We start from the raw sequence: 20,948 nt of genomic DNA, 5'->3' as shown, positions 1-20,948 counted from the left end.
TTCATTTAGAAGTATGAACAGTAAAGTAGGATTAGGATCACTGTCCTTAAAACCAGTAGGGTCCTAACTATTAGATTCAGATCTACCTATATATTCTAAAAACCTTAACTAGTTGATAATGACAACAGACTGAGCACAGCCTAAATAGCTGTCGTTGGGAGCTGGTTAAATACATCGTGTAGCATCTCTGACCCTCTGTACCAGGCAAATAGTGAGGCCCATCCATGAGAGCTGCAGTGGAATGAGCCCCAGACACATGGCAGAGTGGAAAGACCCAGATGCAGAGTAGCATGGATAATGTGATTCCTGCTCCTTTTTGTTTTGTTTTGTTTTGTTTTTTCAGGAAAAAATAACTCATATTTATGCTTGTGTGTGCTTAAAAAATTCCTGAAAAGATATACAAGAAACTGTTAACAGTGGATACACCCCAAGAAACATCTGAGATAGAAGAAAAACTTCCTTTCTATTACAAACTCTTTTCTTAGGGTGCATATATATTTTTAAACCATGTGCATGTATACTTTGCCACTAAAAACAACTAGTTAAAAAAAAAAACAACCCACTTTACTGGTAGCTGACTGAGCCAGGTGTCATGGTCATGCCTGCGTGGGGGTTTCCTTTCCCATTCAGGAACCTCACCGCCAGCTCCCCGCTTGGGCACTGGGCACTGGGCACTGGAGAGGGCCCAGCTCACACACATGAAGGTAGGGATCTCTGGAGCACAGTGGACGTGGGTGGCTTTGCTGATCAATCTTTAAAAATGTTAAGGCTTGGGGGCTTGGAGAGCAGGCATTCTGAGTTAAAATAGGTGTTGCTATTGGCTGAACAGTTTGAAGCTATGGAGCTTCTGACCTCAAAAGGAAGTGTATAGGGTGTGGGGGAGGGTAACAAATTATAGAACCACTTAGGTTGAAGAACCATTTGAATAATGTTCCAAGGAGGGGCACATAAATGGTCATAATTACTTCGGGGTCTGCTGTCTGAACCGATTTCCAGTCTTTCCTACTTCCTTTTTCAGGCAGCAAGTTCCAGAAACTGGCTACTCACTGCATGAACTTGGCAGGCCCTTTTGCTTTTCTTATGCTTCACCTCTAAGGGCTTAAAAGGGAGTCTTCATGCTCTGTGATCAGAGGCCCTGCGTAGAGAGCACTATCTCCACCATGCGCACCCCAGTGCTATTAGAAATGCAGGTTGCTGCCTCATCGTGGGTGCCCACAGCCACCTCATTTCCTTGTGTGTTTCACTTGCCCCTTTTGCTCTTTTGTCCAGCACCATTATCTTTTTCATGAAGTGTGGCTTCCACAATTGTCTGTGACGTACATTTTATTTACCTCGTTCATTTATTCCACTCGTTTCTTGTCGGCTCACTCAGCTGGCTGTGATTGTGCGTTCAGGACTCTGAAGTGCCAGGTACTGGCCTAGGAGCTGGGGGTGTGGTTGGGGACAGTGTCCAGAGGCTTCTTTGAAGCTGAAGCAAGGCCTCACATTGGCGTCTCTGGAAATAGTAAACGCCCAGCTCCGGAGTGGATTAGATAGTAGCCACCCCTTTATAGGTGAGGCCTGAACAAATGTCCCTGAGTGCATATCACCCGCATCTCCCAGGGTGAAGGCATCGACGGCCCCACTTCAGGGGCTTCCTGCGGTCTCTCCATGTTTGATTGTCATTCTCCTTCTCTAGCCTGAGTCCCCTGGAGATGTCACTTTTCCTTCTCAGAAAACACTAAGTAAGGCGTCCCTGAGGAGGAAGCCGAGCCCACCATTGGTTCTCTTACCCAGGGAAGTGTCTGGCCCTCTCCTTTGTTCTCTATCTTTAATCTACTTCCCGTCTTATGACAAAGAAATCTCCCAAGTTTGGGAGTTTTTAAATTCAAGGTAAGAATTATTTTAAAAGTCACAAGATACAAATATCGAGCCCCCAAACCACACTGCCTGGAGGATGGCTGATTGGTGCACATCTGAGAGTGCCTGGGCCGGGCCCCAGTGTCCATGTTGGTGAAATAGGGAGCGGCGCCCCTCTGAAGGATTGCTGTTGGGACTGGCATGGGCCAGGTCAGTAGCAGTGCTCAGTACAGTGCTCACAGAAGGCAGAGAGGAACGGATTGCTCCCTTCCTCGTTCTCCCCCTCAGAGTATGTATGTTAGTTGAGAAAAAAGGAAAATCAGTGCAACTGACAACAGTATCAGGGTGATGTGATTCTCAAGTGTTTTTATCTCTATATTTTTTGTATCATTTTGTTTATTTTTGTTTATTTTTTTGAGACAGAGTCTCACTCTGTCACCCAGGCTAGAGTGCAGTGGCGCAATCTCGGCTCACTGCAACCTCTGCCTCCCCGTTTCAAGCGATTCTCCTGCCTGAGCCTCCTGAGTAGCTGGGACTACAGGTGCGTGCCACCATGCCTGGCTATTTTCGGTTTTTTTGGGTTTTTTTTTTTGTATTTTTTTGTAGAGACGGAGTTTTGCCATGTTGCCCAGGCTGGTCTCGAACTCCTGAGCTCAAGTCATCCACCCGCCTTCGCCTCCCAAGTGCTAGGATTACAGGTGTGAGCCACTGCACCATCCTATACCATTTTAAAAGTGTTTATTTTGACCATTTATTAATTTCATAATCAGAAAAGGTAAGCATTATTTTAAAATTATCACAGGTTTAGAAAAATGTAGTGCTGACATCACTTTTTTCTTTTATCTACATGCTTATTCCCTTCTCCAACAACTCAGATTTCTTAAGCTTAATTGTCTATTAGCAAAGTGGTCTGACTTCATCATACAGGCTCCCAGAGTTTCATGTGGAAGCATGAGTTGCCAGTCTGTTGATTTTCAGTGTCCCTTCTGGACTTGTTAAGTGTTCATTGCCATAGACAGTCCAGAATTATCAGTATTGTTCTCATTACCAATGCGTTATGGCTAAGCTTAGTTGATTTTTTTAGATGGGGAAGAGGTGTATCTGACTTTTCCAGTCTCTGCAGAGGCTTTGCTATTTCTGTAATCTTAGGCTACACTAAATCAGCCTTCAGGGAAAGGCAGGGTTTTAAGAGTAGGAGGGCTGTAGATCTGGAACAGCAAGATTTATAAGAGAGAGTGTGTATGTTCCTTCCATAGGTGGACAACTTGTCCATACTGGCTGGTACTCTTTAAAGGGACAAATGTCAACATCTAAAGTGGATCAAAGGCAAAAGATACCTTTGGTGAGACTAGCAGGAAAGCCATTGGGTGTGCTGTTTTGAACATCTGTTGGATTTTTTCTGCATTTCTCTCAGGAAGGATGGCTCTAGGTTAGGGTAGCAGACCCCAGTAGTTCTTGGAGAGAGGAACTACATATCAAAGAGACAAGAGTTCTTAATTCTCTTAAGTACAATTTTTATTTAAAAAATATGGAAAGATTTTTTTACTTCAGAAGCACAAATTAATTAATTAATTTTTTGAGATGGAGTCTCTGTTACCCAGGCTGGAGTGCACTGCCGCGCTCTCGGCTCACTGCAACCTCTGCCTTCCGGGTTCAAGTGATTCTCCTGCCTCAGCTTCCTGAGTAGCTGGGATTACAGGTGCATGCCACCACGCCTGGCTAATTTTTGCATTTTCGATAGAGACGGGGTTTCACCATGCTGGCCAGGCTGGTCTCGAACTCCCGACCTCAGGTGATCTGCCTGCCTCTGCCTCCCAAAGTGCTGGGATTACCGGCGTGAGCCACCACACCTGGCCACACAAATTTATTTTTAAAAAAGCTTTAGTAACCAATATCATATATTTAGAGGGGCCACCATGTTGAAATTCAGCAGGGGTAAGTGAAGAAAATTAGAAATCTGGCCATTTTTTAAGATCTGTATGAAATAGGATGACAACTTGAAAATTGATATATGTGCTAGATCTTCAACAAATAAGAAGACATGTTTTTAAATGGGAAGTGAGGTTTCTGAAATTAAAAGGGTGTTTATTTTGCACATAAAAATTTTTTATGTCCATATTTGTTCCCATTTCAAATAGTTGATGTTCATCTTCAACAATTGTTTTCCCTTCCCAAAACATACTGTCTTGTTTTTTAATAGTACATACTGTGATACACGTTACAAATCCATACTGATAAAAGAAATGACACACTTCTTCTCAGTAGGGCGGTGTTTCTTTATCATAATGAACTATAGCTATAGACTGTGTCATAAAAGAGACAAATTATTCGCTATTTAAAGTTTTCACTCCCAAAGAATCAGTTGTTCTATCTTACTGGCAAAACCCTGATAGAGTGTATGGGAAAGCTATACCAGCTGAGCGGGCTGGCATCCGTGCCCTTCGTGTAGGGATCTCTTAATTAGCAAGCTTCCTTAGGACCCTTAACAAAGATTGTGTTCTCCCCACTTTTGATTTACATCTAATTTGGGGGGAACACATGCATAAAATCAAGTACTACTTCAAAGAGTTGTATTCACTTCAACTGACTTTTCATACTGTGGTTTATAATTTGTTGTTTTGGATAAAATGATGCTAATCCCAATGCAGGTAAATTTAGATAGATACCATCTCTCTGTCTTCTTTAGTGTAATACGTATTTGTAAACAGTAAAAACAGTACCAAGTAAGATCATGAGTTTAAAAATTATAAAATCACTGTAAATAATTACTGTATTGAAATGTGTAATAATAAAATATAGTGGATTCGATAATAAACTGGTGTGGTAGAAATTCTAGGACTCATGAAGAGGTACTTTAGCAATTTTAGATTTTACTTTGTATAAACAGCTGGAGTTCAAGTTCTGTTCCAGTCCAGCAGTACCTATAGACAGCACCTGATGTATGGCTGGCAGGTGCTGGGAGCTGGGCCTGTGGTTTGTCCCCCTGCTTTTTAGTCAGTGTGTCTCCCACAGAGTTGTGTACCTCTTGGTGACTTTGGAGCAGGAGTTGTTGAGGAATAAACAAGTCTTCCTCTGATTGCTTGACACTGGCCTCCTCTGTGCCTGCGCTGTAGAGGGTGAGGTCTGCATCTCTCTGTCCACGGATGGTCAGGAAGAGAGGGTGATCTTTACTGACACTTAACGTCACTCACTGGGGGCCTATCCTATAGTCCCTGGTGTAGTAGGTGGGAAATGAATCAAACTACTATATTTTCTTGTTTTAATCTGATGGCTTGTCTTGATTCATTTTCTTAGCAAATTGCAGTTATAGTTCATGGGCCTGTGGAGTGATTGGCACCTTTGAGGGTGGAAGGGGTTTTTGGAGTCAGCCAACCCAGGTTTCAGTCTGTCACATAATAGCCCTGTGACCTTGGGCAAGCGACTTTTCTGAGTTTCAATTTCCATATTTATAGGTTAGAATAATAGTTTGTAGCTCACCTAGTTTTTGTGAGGATTAAAATAATGTCAAGAATGTAAAATTCCTATTGGTGAACGCTTAAAACCAAACAGAACGTGGTGGTGGTAGAGAATTACCACTTCACGGCCTGGGAGCCCGAAACAGTGCGGGTTTGGATGACACACCATTTGTTTAAGAAATGACACTGGCCCTGCAGCATCCCTGCTGTGCTGGAGCACCGGTGGGCTTAATCACAGCTCCTGGATGCACTGGGATTAGTGAATGGGGCCTGGTCCATCCAGCATGGTCATTGCCCACGATGCGCTCCCTGAGTGGACACATGCCCCAGAGCACACAGAAAGCCTGAAGCAGATGGTGGCAGAACCACCCCGGGGTGTGCAGGGAGGTTGATGGTGAAGATACCAATTTGCTTTTAAGAATTTTACTGTGAACTCTTTAGGATTTAGGGCCTATTACTTGAAGTGTTCTTTTAATCTTAAGTTTTTCTTTATATGACATTTTTCCCCCTTCATCTGTGGATTTTAAAATTTTGTCTTGTTCTTTATTATTAGAAAAGGAAATAAGTATTTAATGAATGAAAAAATAAATTTAGATAAATGCAAGGAAGAGGGAAGAAAAGCAGTATGAATTTTTCACCCAACTCTACAGTGTGATTTAGAAAATTTCCAAAGTATTATCTATAAAGGACTTTTATAGATTATTTTCCATTATACTTTGATCATCATTTGGATCTTTTGAAATTGGCATTTAAAAATTCTGAGCTCTGGAGGGCACCTCAAGAGCTTTTCAACCGATTCACTGCCTGCAGGCAAGAAAACAGCTTAACCATGCCAAACCCATGATTTCCCTCCCCGTTTTTTGTTTTGTTTTGTTTTGTTTTTAAAGACAGTTTTGCTCTTGTTGCCCAGGCTGGAGTGCGATGGTACAATGGTACAATCATGGCTCACTGCAACCTTCCCCTCCTGGGTTCAAGCGATTCTCCTGCTCGGCCTCCCGAGTAGCTGGGATTACAGGTGTAAGCCACTATGCCCAGTTAATTTTTGTATTTTTAGTAGAGAATGGTTTTCACCATTTTGGCCAGGCTACTCTTAAACTGCTGACCTCACCTTGGCCTCCCAAAGTGCTGGGATTACAGGCGTGAGCCACCACACCCACCCGATTTCCCTCCCATTCTTAAAAGCTTTCTACAGCAGTGTCTTATATAGTTAAAATAAACAAGAACCATCGATATCATTTCAAAATAAGGGGAAATGTTGCCTGTGGACATTTAACTGAAGAAAAGAAATGACAGTGTAAGATTGCATTGAGATCTTAAGGACTGCTTTTGCCAAATGGTAGATAATTTGCTAGCAGTTTTAGGCAGTTGTTTCACACATCTTAACACGTGGTTAATGACTGTGTGACTGAGATAACTGCATCAGCCCTCTTTCCAAAATAAGCTAAGCGTATTTAAGTAAACCTTGCTACTATTGAGCATTTTGTAGTTGTTTCATTTACCACCTAGTTTTTTTTTTTTTTTCCACTTGTAACTGATCACACGAATCATTGCGGTTCTTGCGGTTCTATCACAGTACTAGTACTAAGAGGTATTTATTTTAAGGATCTATTGTTGACTTTTACATTACATTTCTATAGCCAGATCAAGTCAAATTCACGTTCTCAAGTATATCCAAGGAAATTAAGAGCTGGTGCATGAAAAGATAGGAGAACAATCCAAATCCTAGCAGTTATCAAAAGCAAGTTTATAATACAGGCAAGTGCATTCACTCCTTTCTATATATTTTCAAGGAGCGACATTTAAGAGAGAGTAAACATTCACTCCTTTCTGTATCTTTTCAGGGAGCAACATTTAAGAGAGTAAGAGTATTTGTATCTAAATTAGATTGGAATAATTTTTTTCCTGTCCCTTTACTTTCCTGTAGCTTGCTGATGACCGTATGGCACTTGTGTCAGGCATCAGCTTAGATCCAGAAGCAGCAATTGGTGTGACAAAACGGTCACCTCCTAAATGGGTGGATGGAGTGGATGAAGTAAGTTGCATGTTAGTTTCATACCATCTTGTTTTTTTAAGTAATTATGACAATGTATTTTAAGATATCTGTCATATAAACGAATTTGGCCGCACTTGAATGTATATTTCTAGAAATACTTCAGGTTAAGTTGTCTTTGTGTGTGTTAATGATTTTAGCTTTAGTTTTAACACTGGTAGTAACTACCTGAATTATAGGAATAAATTGAAAACCATGCAACAAGGAAGAATGCTATGTGATTTTCTGGTAATTTGAATTAAAGCTGCTCACACATCAGCAAGCCAACAAGTTTGCTGAAGACCAAATTCTGTATGCTGAGTGTAGCTGATTGTCTCGGAGGCAGACCAATAGCTTGCCTGGCATCAGTGGAGTTCTGTGACTTCATTTGCTTAGATTCAGTATGATGTTGGCCGGATTAAGCAGAAGATGAAAGAATTGGCCAGCCTTCATGACAAGCATTTAAACAGACCCACCCTGGATGACAGCAGTGAAGAGGAACATGCCATTGAGATAACTACCCAAGAGATCACTCAGGTGAGGAGTGCAAGTGAGTCCTGGGGAAACCAGTGAGCCTTCTCATGGCAATCTCAGAAACTAGAGTGTTACTCAGAGTCAGTCTCCTGGAGTTCATTTCCCAACCCGAAGTTCTCAAAGGGACCTCAGTAGGCCCAGAAGTCCTCCAACTGTCAGCGTAGGTACCTGTGAGGCCTTGGAGGTGTGGGGACTGTTTTTCAATTGTTGGCAGATACTACTGTGGACTGATAAAGTAATAAAGTAAATATGAAATTTCAAACATTATCGAGTTCAATCTTTTGATTTTAAAATGTATAACTAATATCGTATACTAGTGGTAAGAAATTTTAATGCTAAAATATAGTCCTCATAATTGAAAAAACAACTTAGTATCCTAGAAAAAATTTTTATGAAATACTAAATTTGATTAATTTTAAAATAATAGGACTAGTGTTTAAACTTCAGTGTTTACATTTTTTACTTAAGTCTCCTGGGTGCTAATTATCAGAGGAATATGGTGCTTTGAGAAAAGCCCTGGGGTTTTGGAATGTTTGAAACCTGACTCTTATCAGTTTAACAGTTACATGATTCTCATTTAATCCCTCTGACTCTAGTGTTCTCATCTGTAAAATGGGACTAATAATAATAGTACCATCCTCATAGGATGCTTGTTAGGGATTAAATGAGAGGAATGCAATAATAATATGATGTATGATAATACAGGTTGAACATTCCTAATCTGAAAATCTGAAATCCAAAATGCTCCAAAATTTGAAACTTTTTTTTGAGTGCCAATATGACACTCAAAGGAAATGTTCATTGGAGCATTTTGGATTTCGAATTTTCAGATTGGGGTATTCAACTAGTAGGTATTCTGCAAATATTCCAAAATCTCCCAAAATTTGAAATCCTAAACATTGTCGATCCCAAGCATTTCGGATGAGGGATACTCAGCCTGTCTAACGTGATACGTGAGCAGCTGGGCACACAGCAGGCCTTACACGGCAGGAGCTGAAATCTAGTGAAATCTTTCTGTGTGTATAAATTAAGCCACAGATTCCTTTTATCTGTTCACCTTTCTCTAAACCAGCCTGAGTGAACAGAGCTTCTCACTTCTCTCTCTGGCTTGTGATGATGGCAGTGTTAGCAGAGGGGCTTCTCTCCCAGGCTTGCCCTGAGCCTCGGGCTTGTTCTCTTAGCTCTTCCACAGGTGCCAGCGTGCCGTGCAGGCCCTGCCGAGCCGGGCCCGGGCCTGCTCCGAGCAGGAGGGGCGGCTGCTTGGGAACGTGGTGGCCTCGCTGGCGCAGGCCCTGCAGGAACTCTCCACCAGCTTCCGGCACGCACAGTCGGGCTACCTCAAACGTGAGTGCTGCCCGGGCCTAGTGAAGGGATTTTGAGTAAGAAAAGCACTTTATGTTTTCTTTTTTGCGACTAATTTTTCATTTAGTCCAATACCTTTCATTGTTACCTTTTGAACACGTTCACACCTTATGCAATAAAGGGAAGCCGCCTCCTCATGTGAAACCCTGGCTTGGAATGAAGGCACAGCGTGGGGTACCAACCAAGGCTGGGGGAGGGCACCAAGATAGTTCAGCATCTCAGCAAACAAAATTTGTTTTGTGTCAAGCTGCAAGAATTTGAAAATTAAGCACATTTTAAAAACCTGTTGTTTTCTAGATGTTGGGGTTTGGGAGAGCTGCTCTTCAATAGGTAAAAAGCATTTGTTATTACTGAAAGCCACGTATTTGCATAACAACCAAAGTGTTGGAGAGCGCCTGAGAAACCCTCCCCAGGGTTCTTGAAACACTTCCTCTGCTGGCACCTTGGGTTTCACCCAACAGACCTTTCCTTCCCAAATAGTGCAAAGCCAGATTTCAGCTCTCTTCTTATTCTCATCACCCTGTAAACTGGGTTTTTTAAAAATTGCCATTGTAATCAATAAAGTCCCCACATACTCCAAAAAAAACTTCAGTTCACCCTCCCTCTGACAACTGGCACATTTGTATTTTAATTTTATTACTTCCAAAATTTGATTAGGGCCATATGGAATTCTTATTAGAGATGCTTCTAGAGAGAAATACTGATTTTTTTTTTTAATGTTTTGTAACAGCAGTTAGATTAAATATTTCTGTTTCACTTAGAAATTCTCAGATGGTTGTGTCATTTTTGTCTTGGCATCAAGTGAATTGTGCACATTTACACTGTGACTTTGTCTTGAATAATCCCAAATGCCTGCATATTGTTGTATGTTTGTAATTCTTTACTCTCCCTCCACCCCCATTGGAGTTAGGCTTCTTTAAAGCGGCTAAGAATATCTCAATTTTGACTGTTGGAGTTTACTCTAGAATTCCCCCTTTTAATGGTAGAACAATACCCAGGATGGTCTACATATTCAAGTAAGGTGAATTCCTGTCTGTGATAGGCATGAAGAATCGAGAGGAAAGATCCCAGCATTTTTTCGACACATCAGTACCACTAGTGGATGATGGAGACGATCATACTCTTTACCATCGGGTATGTGAGTGGCTGCAAAGCTGATTACTGTGTCTGTGCACCCCATTCTGCTGCTCTCTCCTCCTTGACCTCGAACTTCTGCACAGTGTCAATGGATTGGTACAGTTGACTTGTATATTCATCAAGTTGTTTTTGTAGCAGGTGGAAGAACAGCCATACTGTTTCTTCCTTTCCAAAGGCCACAGAGAGACCTTGTAATCTGCTTTCCAGAGCCTTTGGGAAAGTGGTCAACACCCTGCCTTCTTAGGAAGGGCCCAGAGAAGTAGAGGCTATCCCAGGGGTTTTGTTTATCTGCCCTTGCAGAGTTGCAGACGTGGGCTTCTGTCTTCCCTGCTATGGCCTCAGAGCTTTAGATCCTGCTGGCTTAGGGAGTTTGAATCTTTCCTGTTAGGGAAAAATAAGTGCTTGCTTATTATTTATGTGCTTTGTAGAAATATTTTCAGAATTCATTTTCTTTAAATTATTGTCTTTAAATTATATCTAAACAAGTACACCATAGCTTTCCTCAGAGGGGAAAACAATCTATCCAACAAATTGTGCACTCTTTTGCTAGGGTTTTACAGATGACCAGTTAGTTCTGGTGGAGCAGAACACACTGATGGTGGAAGAGCGGGAACGAGAGATTCGCCAGATTGTACAATCCATTTCTGACCTGAATGAAATATTCAGGGACTTAGGAGCGATGATTGTAGAACAGGTATGTGAGCTGGCCTTCCTCGTGAATAGGTTTTCCTGCCATACTATCTGTTCCTTCTTTTTCCTGTACTCCTTTCAGGGAAAAAAATTGGAGCCAATTCCCCCAACATGTGTGTGTGCACCTGTCATTTTATATGTGTGTGTGTGTGTACACACACATACATATGTTTATGAATATATACATAGCATCCCTAATCAGAAAATATGAAGTTCAGAATGCTCCAGAATTTGAAACTTTTTGAGTGTTGATATGATGCCACAAGTGGAAAATTCCTACACAAGACCTCATGTGGCCGGGCGCGGTGGCTCAAGCCTGTAATCCCAGCACTTTGGGAGGCCGAGACGGGCGGATCACGAGGTCAGGAGATCGAGACCATCCTGGCTAACACGGTGAAACCCCGTCTCTACTAAAAAATACAAAAATCTAGCCGGGCGAGGTGGCGGGCGCCTGTAGTCCCAGCTGCTCGGGAGGCTGAGGCAGGAGAATGGCGTAAACCCGGGAGGCGGAGCTTACAGTGAGCTGAGATCCGGCCACTGCAGTCCAGCCTGGGCAACAGAGCAAGACTCCGTCTCAAAAAAAAAAAAAAAAAAAAAAAAAAGACCTCATGTGACAGGTTGCAGTCAAAACTTTGTTTTATGCACAAAACTAGTAAAAATATTGTAGCCGAGTGCGGTGGCTCACGCCTGTAATCCCAGCACTTTGGGAGGCTGAGGCAGGTGGATCACCTGAGGTCAGCAGTTCGAGACCAGCCCGGTCAACATGGTGAAACCCTGTCTCTGCTAAAAATACAAAAAAATTAGCTGGGCATGGTGGCAGGTGCCTGTAATCCCAGCTACTCAGGAGGCTGAGGCAGGACAATTGCTTGAATCTGGGAGGTTGGAGGTTGCAGTGAGCCGAGATTGCACCATTGCACTCCAGCCTGGGCAATAAGAGTGAAACTGTCTCAAAAAAAATATATATATAGTATAAAATTACTTTCAAGCCGTGTATATAAGGTATATGAAATATTAATGAATTTTGTGTTTAGACTTGGGTCGCATCCAGAATATCTCATTATGTGTATGCAAATATTCCAAAATCTAAAAAAAATCCCCAATCCAAAATACTTCTGGTCTCAAGCGTTTCAGATAAGGGACACTCAGCCTGAAGATGTGTGTATTTACAAAATTATATACATAGGCTACTGTCATTCCCTATAAGAATATTAATAAATCTTTTTTTGATAAAAAATAAATAGAAGTTCTAATATTCTCTTCCCATGCCTCGAGGGTACTCATGTGAGCACCCTACTGTAGAGACCGTGTTGACTCTGACCAAGCTCAGCAATGATTCTGATAATATAGAAGATTTCCCTTCTAATTTTGGCAGGTTATTGTGTAATGGCGATTGGAACCACTAGCTTTCAAGTAGAATTAAATTGTTGTTCACTGTTAAAATCTGATTAGGGCATTTTATTATCTTGCCAGCAGGGATTTGGGTCCTGATCCCCCTGAAACCAACTGCAGAATGGAGTGTTCAGGCTCTGGAAGATCCAGTTACATTAATTACTCCAGCGGTTCCCAGTGAACTGCTCTCTCTTCTTATCCAACATGTTTCCAATAAAAGCTCTGTTCTTCCTCATAGCCCAGTGTCTACTTCTTCCAATTTGTATTAAGAGATTAAACAATTAAACATCTTCCCCTTGAGTCCGAATTTTTAATTTTAGGTGGTAGACTGGAGTTTACCATTTTCTGCTCTGACCCATAGAGATGTGTATCCATGTTTACAGACATGATAGTCAATTTGCAGGTCTACTCATAACAGGGTCGAGCTTACCCGGTGATCTCTGCTTACTTGAATCCAAGTATGTAGACAGCAAAGGGGCCAGAGCTTCTGTGCTGGTCAGAGCCTCTGTCCACTGAACCATATATTGTTTAAGGCCCCAGTAAGTCTGAATATGGCATATTCTACGGTAACTGAAACTTTAATAAGGAAACCTCAATCTGTCAGTACTTCTTTCTCGTGAGCTAGACGTGATGGCAGTAACCAGCACTCTGCCATCAAGCTCCTGACACCGCTTGAGGGTGAACTCCAGAGCCCTCCGTGTGTACGTGCAGCATACAGGGAAAGAAAATATCATCTTATGGATGCTGATGTCTGTAATTTGCATATCTCATTTTTGATGTTCAATTTTCACAGTTGCCATTGTTGATTGTCTGTAACTGTTATTTATTACCTAGGGTACGGTCCTTGATAGAATTGACTATAACGTTGAACAGTCCTGTATCAAAACCGAAGATGGCTTGAAACAGCTTCACAAGGTAATAACATGTCTTTCAAAAGTTGGGAATTTTAGGAACTATTTTCAAATAATCAAGAATTGGTAAGAAGGTTCTCTTCCACCATAACGATCTTCAGCATTCTTGTCTGTGTTGTCCACTCTCAATACAGTAGTGTAAAAAGGGATTCGTCATTTCATTTAAAGCCAGTTGTGGGGTCTGTTGCCGTTTTATTGTAGTTAATGATTCCAGGTGTATCTCACACTTAAATCCAAAATTGCCAAGAACCCCTTTTTGTGACAGTAAATTCTAAAGGAATTGGAGTTCTTCCTTTTAGAAAATATTTCATTCTTTTTTGATGCTTCTCGTTTTAGGAAATCAGTTGGGCATTTGCTAAAATATGTGTTGAAAATCTGTGTGCTTGTTGCCACTGACTTGGGCCTCTCTTGTTATGACACATTTCTGATGAATTGCTCGTGGAGAATCATTCTGGAGAAGATAAAAATCTAATTTTCTCTTTAATTATCACAGCATATCTGTATATTACCTTGAGAAAAGAGAAGTTTGTTGAAGTGAGAGTAGAGTAGTAATTCTTTTATTCTGTGCTAATAAGGCAGCTGTTCCAGGGATGTTTTTGTGGTTTTTTTTTTTTTTTTTTTTTTTTTGAGAAGGAGTCTTGCTCTGTCGCCCAGGCTGGAGTGCAGTGGTGCGATCTTGGCTCACTGCAAGCTCCGCCTCCCGGGTTCCCGCCATTCTCCTGCCTCAGCCTCCTGAGTAGCTGGGACTACAGGCGCCTGCCACCACGCCCGGCTAGTTTTTTGTATTTTTAGTAGAGATGGGGTTTCACCATGTTAGCCAAGATGGTCTCGATCTCCTGACCTTATGATCCGCCCACCTCAGCCTCCCAAAGTGCTGGGATTACTGGCATGAGCCACCGCGCCTGGCCTCAGGGATGTTTTTTATGATATTCTTTCTTTTAAAAAAATAGATGGAAAGCATCTTAGGAATTTTATCAGTTATGAGAAACATGCATAAACTGCTGGAGACTCCCATATATAATTGGTTACATATTTTCTTTAAAAGGAATATAACAATACTTCACAAATTAAGCCATATCCATTTCCTTGTGTCTTTGGGACTCAGTGGAGTTTCTAGCCATATAATGACTGTTTTGCCATTTCACTACTGGACTACGCTACCATTTTTCTAAAATCAGTCGCTTCCTATACCAGAGATCACAGAGATCACCCCATCTAACGGCAGTATTGGGTTTACAAAAAGTCAGCCCTTGCACCAGTCTAACCAGAAGCCCTGAGCTGTCTTATCAGGGGGCTTGTTGCCACGTGTGGGTGGATATGAGACTTCAGCCTATGGTGGGGAAGAGAAGTCTGACCTCGTCTATGCAGGGGTTTTTTAAGCATTTAGATTAATTTGGTTGCCAAGCCCTGTCTATTAAAAGTGAAAACTAACTTTAGTTTCTCACTCTGTAATACCCAGGTTCTGATGTGCTGCTGAATTATGCATTGGTTTTGAAGTTTCTTAAATAAAAACTAGTGAAATATGTTTTGTAATATAACACAGATAAAAGGAAAAGCTTTCTCTGCGGGAGTGAGCAAATCTAGTGGGAACTAAAAATTTTGTTTTAGATTCTACTTTATAAATCATTTTGAGAGGTTTTACAGTATATTATTTAGTACTGGCTTCCCTGGTGTTCTGGGTTACTTATTAGAAAAGTCAGCGTGCTCCATCTTCCCTCCAGCCACAAGGCTGTAGGCAGCACGCGCGACTGGCCGCGTGCTCGGCAGTCGGCTAGTCTAAGGGTGATTGAGCGTCGGGAGCTGCTCCCCATGACCGGACTCTCCGGTGCTCTTCCCTGCCTGATGTTTCCTCCTGGTGAATGAGGGGCTCCTCCAGGTGGGCGGGCAGGCTCAGGGAACAAGCCCACCGTAGGGGTTGGAGCAGGAGAGATTGCCATTCTCGCCAGGGCTGCCTTCCCACTGTCTCCTCCTCCCTTCTGTGCCATAGCAAGGTCTGGAAGAGGCAGCGCATGCTCTCTCTGGACGTGCGTCCCGGCGCCCTCTGAACTCTGCTGTCCTCTGGCTCTCCTTTCTCAGTGCTGTGTGTCTTTCGCCAGCCAGGCAGGGCCCTTTGGCATTTCTCCACCGGGCATGGTGGAGTTCCCGCGCTCCTGCCGAGCTTCCAGGATGCGGTGTTCGGGTGAAGAGATGTGCAGGGTGAGGCCTGGTGCCCAGATGGAGCTTGGAGAGCTCCTTTGCTGTATTGTTAGCAGCACTGGGAGGATGCGCCTCAGAGGGATCTTTATGCGTATGACATCCATGGGGCACACGTGTGTTTTTATTTCAAACGATGAGTTCTTGTTTCCAAATTTAGGGGAGGTTGAAATGGGGCCTCTTTGGGCATCTGTTGCCTACCTGCCAGGTACGGTCCTCCAGCCCGTTGTTTCCTTCCGCGGTGAAGGAGATGTGCCTTCGCTTCAAGAACACGGAGCAGGAACAGGCGGCCCTTGCTGCAGGGGCGCTTGCCACGGCCTGTAGGAGGAGAAGCAGGGAGAAGCACGCCCAGCTGTACACGGAAGCATGAGCTTTCACTTCCCTGTCAGCCTTTGTCTTAGTAGTAGGTTTCCGACAAGTCCATTTCCACGTCCAGGGTAAATAAGCAGCTCCGGGATCATGGGGCTCTTCCACTCCTGGTGATTGAATTCCCTGGGATTGATGGAGGGATTACAATCATGTAGCCTGTAGCAGAGACCTCAGTCACTGTGCAGAGAGATCTGGAAGCCTCATTCTGGAAACAAGTGGGACCTGATCTGGGATTTTGGGGAAAATGACGGCCTTTTTTCCCTCCTCTTTTTGTAGGCAGAACAGTATCAAAAGAAGAATCGGAAGATGCTTGTGATTTTAATATTATTTGTCATCATCATTGTGCTCATTGTTGTCCTCGTTGGCGTGAAGTCTCGATAAGTGGCATTGGGTTTTCGTGTGTGCCGCACGTGTGGATCTCCCGGGTGTGAGGGGCTTGGCCTGCGCCCCGCCAGCTGCCCACAGAGGTGCAGCCTCGAGGAATCCGAGGGCGTCCGGGCAGCGAACCTTACCATCCACGGACTCCTCCTCCCCTAGTCCTGCTCAAGCGGTCCGGGGAATGGGTTTTTGTTTTTCCTTCATTGTTGAGAATTTAAGAACCTTTGGTACTGCTGCACAATAGAGATTGAGTTCTGTGATCAGTTATAATATATATATTTTTTTTAGAAAGAGAAAATGAGCTGAGAGTTTACAGGCACTGCAGAAGCTGTTCAGTATTATATGTGTATATGCTATTTTTTTAGCAGCCATGTCTGAGCAGAATGTTAAAATAATTTTTGGAAAAATTTTCTTTAAACCATCTGGTTTTTAAGAAATTTGTTACCAAAAATTGATGAGTAGAGGCAAAGATGCCTCTTCATCTTTCTCTATATATTTTCCAGTTGAAAACAAACTAAGAAGTCCTTTAAGAATTTATAATCCGTTCCCCATTAACTTAATTTAGCTTTTCCATCACTGTTAATGATCAGAGTAACAAAGTGTGAAAAAGAAGAAACCATCATTGATGTTAATTAACACATTTAGATAGGCCAGTTGAAACAGCTTCATAAGTTTAAATTAATTGTAAATGGAATATTCCTCATTTAAAATGTTTGCACTGCATTTTCTACTGTAAACCAAAAGAGGTTACTAAGCAAAACCACCTACATTTAAGTTAGTGATTTAAATGAATCTCACATTAAAAGAAAGCTTGACAGTGTTATGAAAGCCACCAGACTCAGCCAGCGTGTCCCCGTGGGTATCCCCAGCCATCCTTGCTCAATCCATGAGTTATATTCTAACTACATAATGCCCTGTGCAAACCAGACTCTGTTTAATGAACTGTGAATTTACACAGAGGCCATTTTAAATGGGTCACCCCATTTAGGATTAGTGGATCTCAGATTATTAACCAAACATCACTCCATTTCAAAGTAAAATATTCCACCAGCGATTTGATTTATTGGCTGTTCCATTGCCTGCCGCTGAGCAATGCCCAGGAAGCAGGCACATTGCCAAGGACTGGGCGCATCTTGACTAGGAAGCTCCTCGTTTGTGTGAGCGTGGGTTAGATCGCCAAAGTAGGACTTTGTCATTTACCTACCTATTATCAATATGGTGCTTGAATATATTCGTATAACTGTAGAACAGTGTGGATAGTGATGGTAACTTTGAAGTTGTTCATGTTTTATTGGCCTTGTTTTAATTGACACCAGTAGAGTCTTAATGGTCTTTGTGTAAATTTTAATGGCTTTTCCATTGTTTTTGCTTCTTTAAAAAGTTTAGGAAGAATATGACCTCATTAAATGTGTTTTATTTGGACCAGTCACATAAAATATTTCTCTAGAATTGACTTTGAAGTTGTTTACAGAAATTTAAACTCAATTCCAGAGACTGAAGTTGTCCAAACAGCTCATGGGCTTAACGTCCAAACCCCTGCCCAGCCCTCCCTTTCCAAGTTGGTGCCACTTCCAGGTAGCCACTGGTTTTCTTATTACTGATGTGGCTGTGGAATGATAAGGACCTAGAGGGACCCTGGCATTTCAGGAAGCAGACCTGGTATTCCATGACAAGCATTGTTTAGGAAGGAGGGCTGGAGAATAAGAAGCCAGCACCTCATCAGCGGTTGAGAATCACTGCAGGTGTCCTTTCATCCCGGCTGATTTTAACCCATGGTTGAGACGTTCCAAATTAGATCTGCTGCTCTTAGGAGTGGGGCTGTCCAAATTAGGGAACCTGCCTCAAAAACAGTCCACAGTGGCAATACCGGATTCCTGTTCAAGCTTTTTAAAGTGCTGAGTCTTATAAACCCCTGAAGGAAAATGACCCTTTAAGAGAGGATCATCATTTATTTATATTTATTTTCACCAAATAGGGTGATGAGGGTTGGTTTTTGTCCCCTCAACCCATTTGGGTAAAATAATGGATCTGATTAGAAATTGTTTTAAGGAGGGGCTGGGCGCGGTGGCTCACGCCTGTAATCCCAGCCTTTGGGAGGCCAAGGCAGGCGGATCATGAGGTCAAGAGTTCAAGACCAGCCTAGCCAACATGGTGAAACCCCATCTCTACTAAAAATACAAAAATTACCTGGGCGTGGGGGGACACGCCTGTAATCCCAGCTACTCGGGAGGCTGAGGCAGGAGAATCGCTTGAACCCGGGAGGCAGAGGTTGTAGTGAGCCGAGATCACGCCACTGCACTCCAGCCTAGGTGACAGAGTGAGACTCCGTCTCAAAAAAAAAAAAAAAAACAAAAATAGTTTTAAAGATCCCGTCTGGGTGGGAGAGCTGTCCCTTTCCACCTGAAGCCAGGGCACTGGTGCTATAACTGGTTTCCCAAGGTGGGAGAGAGACAGACCCAGCCTGGAGCTGGCCCCGGGCCTGTGTGCTGACTTCTTGGAGTCCTCAAACCACTGTATTTTTCTGTTGAGCCTGTACTTGGGGAGAGATCAGTAGCATTGGAGGAAAAGAATCATGGTACCTCAGGGTTTCTTTCCCTTTACTCGCTGACAGCCATGGTCTGTGGGCACCTCATGCTTTTCCACACTCTGTTGGGCCATGGAGGTAATGATCACCCAGGCCAGTCTCCTCTGCCTGGGATGCACCCTCTGAGAGGAGGCCTAGCAGGGCAGTCTCCCTCTGGGCATCCCTGGACGCATCTTCTGGACACATGCCTCCTTTAAAGTGTCCAGGGGTAGCTCAGGTTGAGTGGAGGTAGAAGGAGAAACAGACATGTTTATCATCCATTTTCCAAAGCTCCTGATCTTTCCCAAGATTGTAACTGAAAACTGCTGTCTCTTGTTTCGTTCGTTTTGGGGGTGGTGGTGCTGGCTGAGCCATGCTTGTGAAGTGGTGTGTGTCTCTGATTTAACGGATTCACTGCTTTCTCTGCTAATTGAGAGAGCGTTATTTACATTATTTATTTGTTTTGACACAAGTGCTTTCAGTGTTTTATCCTAGCTAATAGCTTCTTAAAGGTAATAAAACCCTTCCAACCTAATTGGTCAGATAAGACTTTTTTTCTTGTATGCTTAAATAAAGCAATTAGTGAAGCGCTTCTATCCAAAATGACTTTTTTGTCCTTTTTTAAAACCAATTTACTGTTACTGGAAACTTTTTGTACAATAAAGCAATCATGCAGATTAAAGAACATCCTGTAATCCTAGTATTAATTTAACAATGGGTTCATGGTTTCTTCCAATGCATTTGTGTTAGGAGAGGGCCTGGCCAGTTTTGTGATCCTTTGGGCCCCTGACTGTTTTGTGCCTGAGGCCTTTGCCTCAGTGTCTGCAAGTTGATCTATCATTATGGATGCTTTCAAAGGGACAATCTATTTGCTATCCAATATACAAAAAGAACAACTGCCGAAAAGGCAGATAATTATTTTTCTTATGAAAATATGTGCTTTATATACATACCAAGAAACATTTGGAAATCTTCAAATAAAACTGTGATGTGCCTTGTTGAGAAGCAGTTCTTACACACAGGCTCTAGGAGACTTAACTTTCTAAATGACATTTTTTCCTACTTTGTTACACCAAAAACTTCAGAGACAGTGTCTGCCAGTTGAACTCAAAGCCAAGACTATGTTTCCCCTTGATTGTGCCCGTCCTGGGGTCCTCCAAGGAGGACCTTTGTCCTGAAACTTGACTTTGATGCATATGTTTTGCTGGTGGGAGATGTGGACCTGAGTGATGGTAGGGGTATGTGGTTTCGTCACCAGAACTTATGCATACAAAAAATAGCAGTTGTCATGCCAGGTCTCCTTGGCGCACTTGGTGTTTGGTTTTGAGGTGCTGCGGTGACTCAACAGCAGTTCCTTTCAGAGCCTGTTGACAAACTACACAAAAGAAACGACCTCCTCTTGCGCTCTCACCTTGTTTTTTGTTTAGAAATTACATTTCCCCAACTCACATGTTGGCCACTGGCTCTGTCCAAGAATCAAATCCACTCTGAAAGGAGAGACATTTGCCATAGGGTTCAAGAATATTCTGACCGGCAATGATACTTAATAACATTAAAGAAATCTTCCATCCCGAAGAGGACCACATAAAGGTACAACACCCATGTAACTGGTGACCTCTTGGGTTACGTTCTCAGCTAAGTCTTTGGTGGCCCAGTCTTGAACCAGTGCTACAAGAGTATGCAGACACAATCCGAAGAAGCATTGCTGTCAGTGGAGAGCTGCAAGATGCCACCAATGACTTGGAGGCATGACTTGCCAGGAGGCCTGGAAATGGGAGACCATTGTGGTGTCCCTTTGAATGCTCACTTTGACAGCAGGTAAACAGGCTGGATATAGATTTCCTCTGGAAATTTAGCGACCATCCTATAAGAAGTCTGATCCTGATCCAACGTTTGAGCAATCTAGAATCCTTCCCGGTCTGTCTGCCATAGTTCTGTAGCCACAACAAAATTTACCTAGCCTATTTTCCTAGCACCATTTCTATCTAAATCTAATAGGAGAGCATGTCATTCTACATGTGGCCTTAATTTTGATCATCGGCATCCCTTACCCTAGTTAAGCCATGTGGGACCATGTGGAGAGAGCTTTTCACAGAAGG

General features: G+C 42.7%; 2 protein-coding genes across 9 annotated transcripts in view; both read left to right on the top strand.

Annotated features, from left to right (window-relative positions):
• The window catches only part of STX16 (syntaxin 16), a 28,085-nt gene extending 8,549 nt beyond the window's left edge, over positions 1–19,536 (top strand). For 3 of the 8 annotated variants that reach the window (XM_050745606.1, XM_050745603.1, XM_050745608.1), the window contains exons 2-8: positions 7,219–7,326; positions 7,720–7,860; positions 9,039–9,201; positions 10,262–10,353; positions 10,907–11,050; positions 13,270–13,350; positions 16,185–19,536. In XM_050745606.1, the coding sequence (XP_050601563.1) occupies positions 7,219–7,326; positions 7,720–7,860; positions 9,039–9,201; positions 10,262–10,353; positions 10,907–11,050; positions 13,270–13,350; positions 16,185–16,289 (834 nt within the window). In that variant the 3' untranslated portion in view covers positions 16,290–19,536. The other 5 variants (XM_050745605.1, XM_050745607.1, XM_050745611.1 and 2 more) reach the window with 4 other exon arrangements.
• LOC126929358 (guanine nucleotide-binding protein G(s) subunit alpha) overlaps positions 1–20,948 on the top strand; it is a 366,637-nt gene that overhangs the window by 117,970 nt on the left and 227,719 nt on the right. The gene's annotated exons all lie outside the window — the stretch shown is intronic.

This window comes from Macaca thibetana, chromosome 10, assembly GCF_024542745.1.
Source record: "Macaca thibetana thibetana isolate TM-01 chromosome 10, ASM2454274v1, whole genome shotgun sequence".
NCBI classification, from domain to species: domain Eukaryota; kingdom Metazoa; phylum Chordata; class Mammalia; order Primates; family Cercopithecidae; genus Macaca; species Macaca thibetana.
Note: the sequence above shows the minus strand (reverse complement) of the source record. Positions and strands in the feature narration are given on the sequence as shown.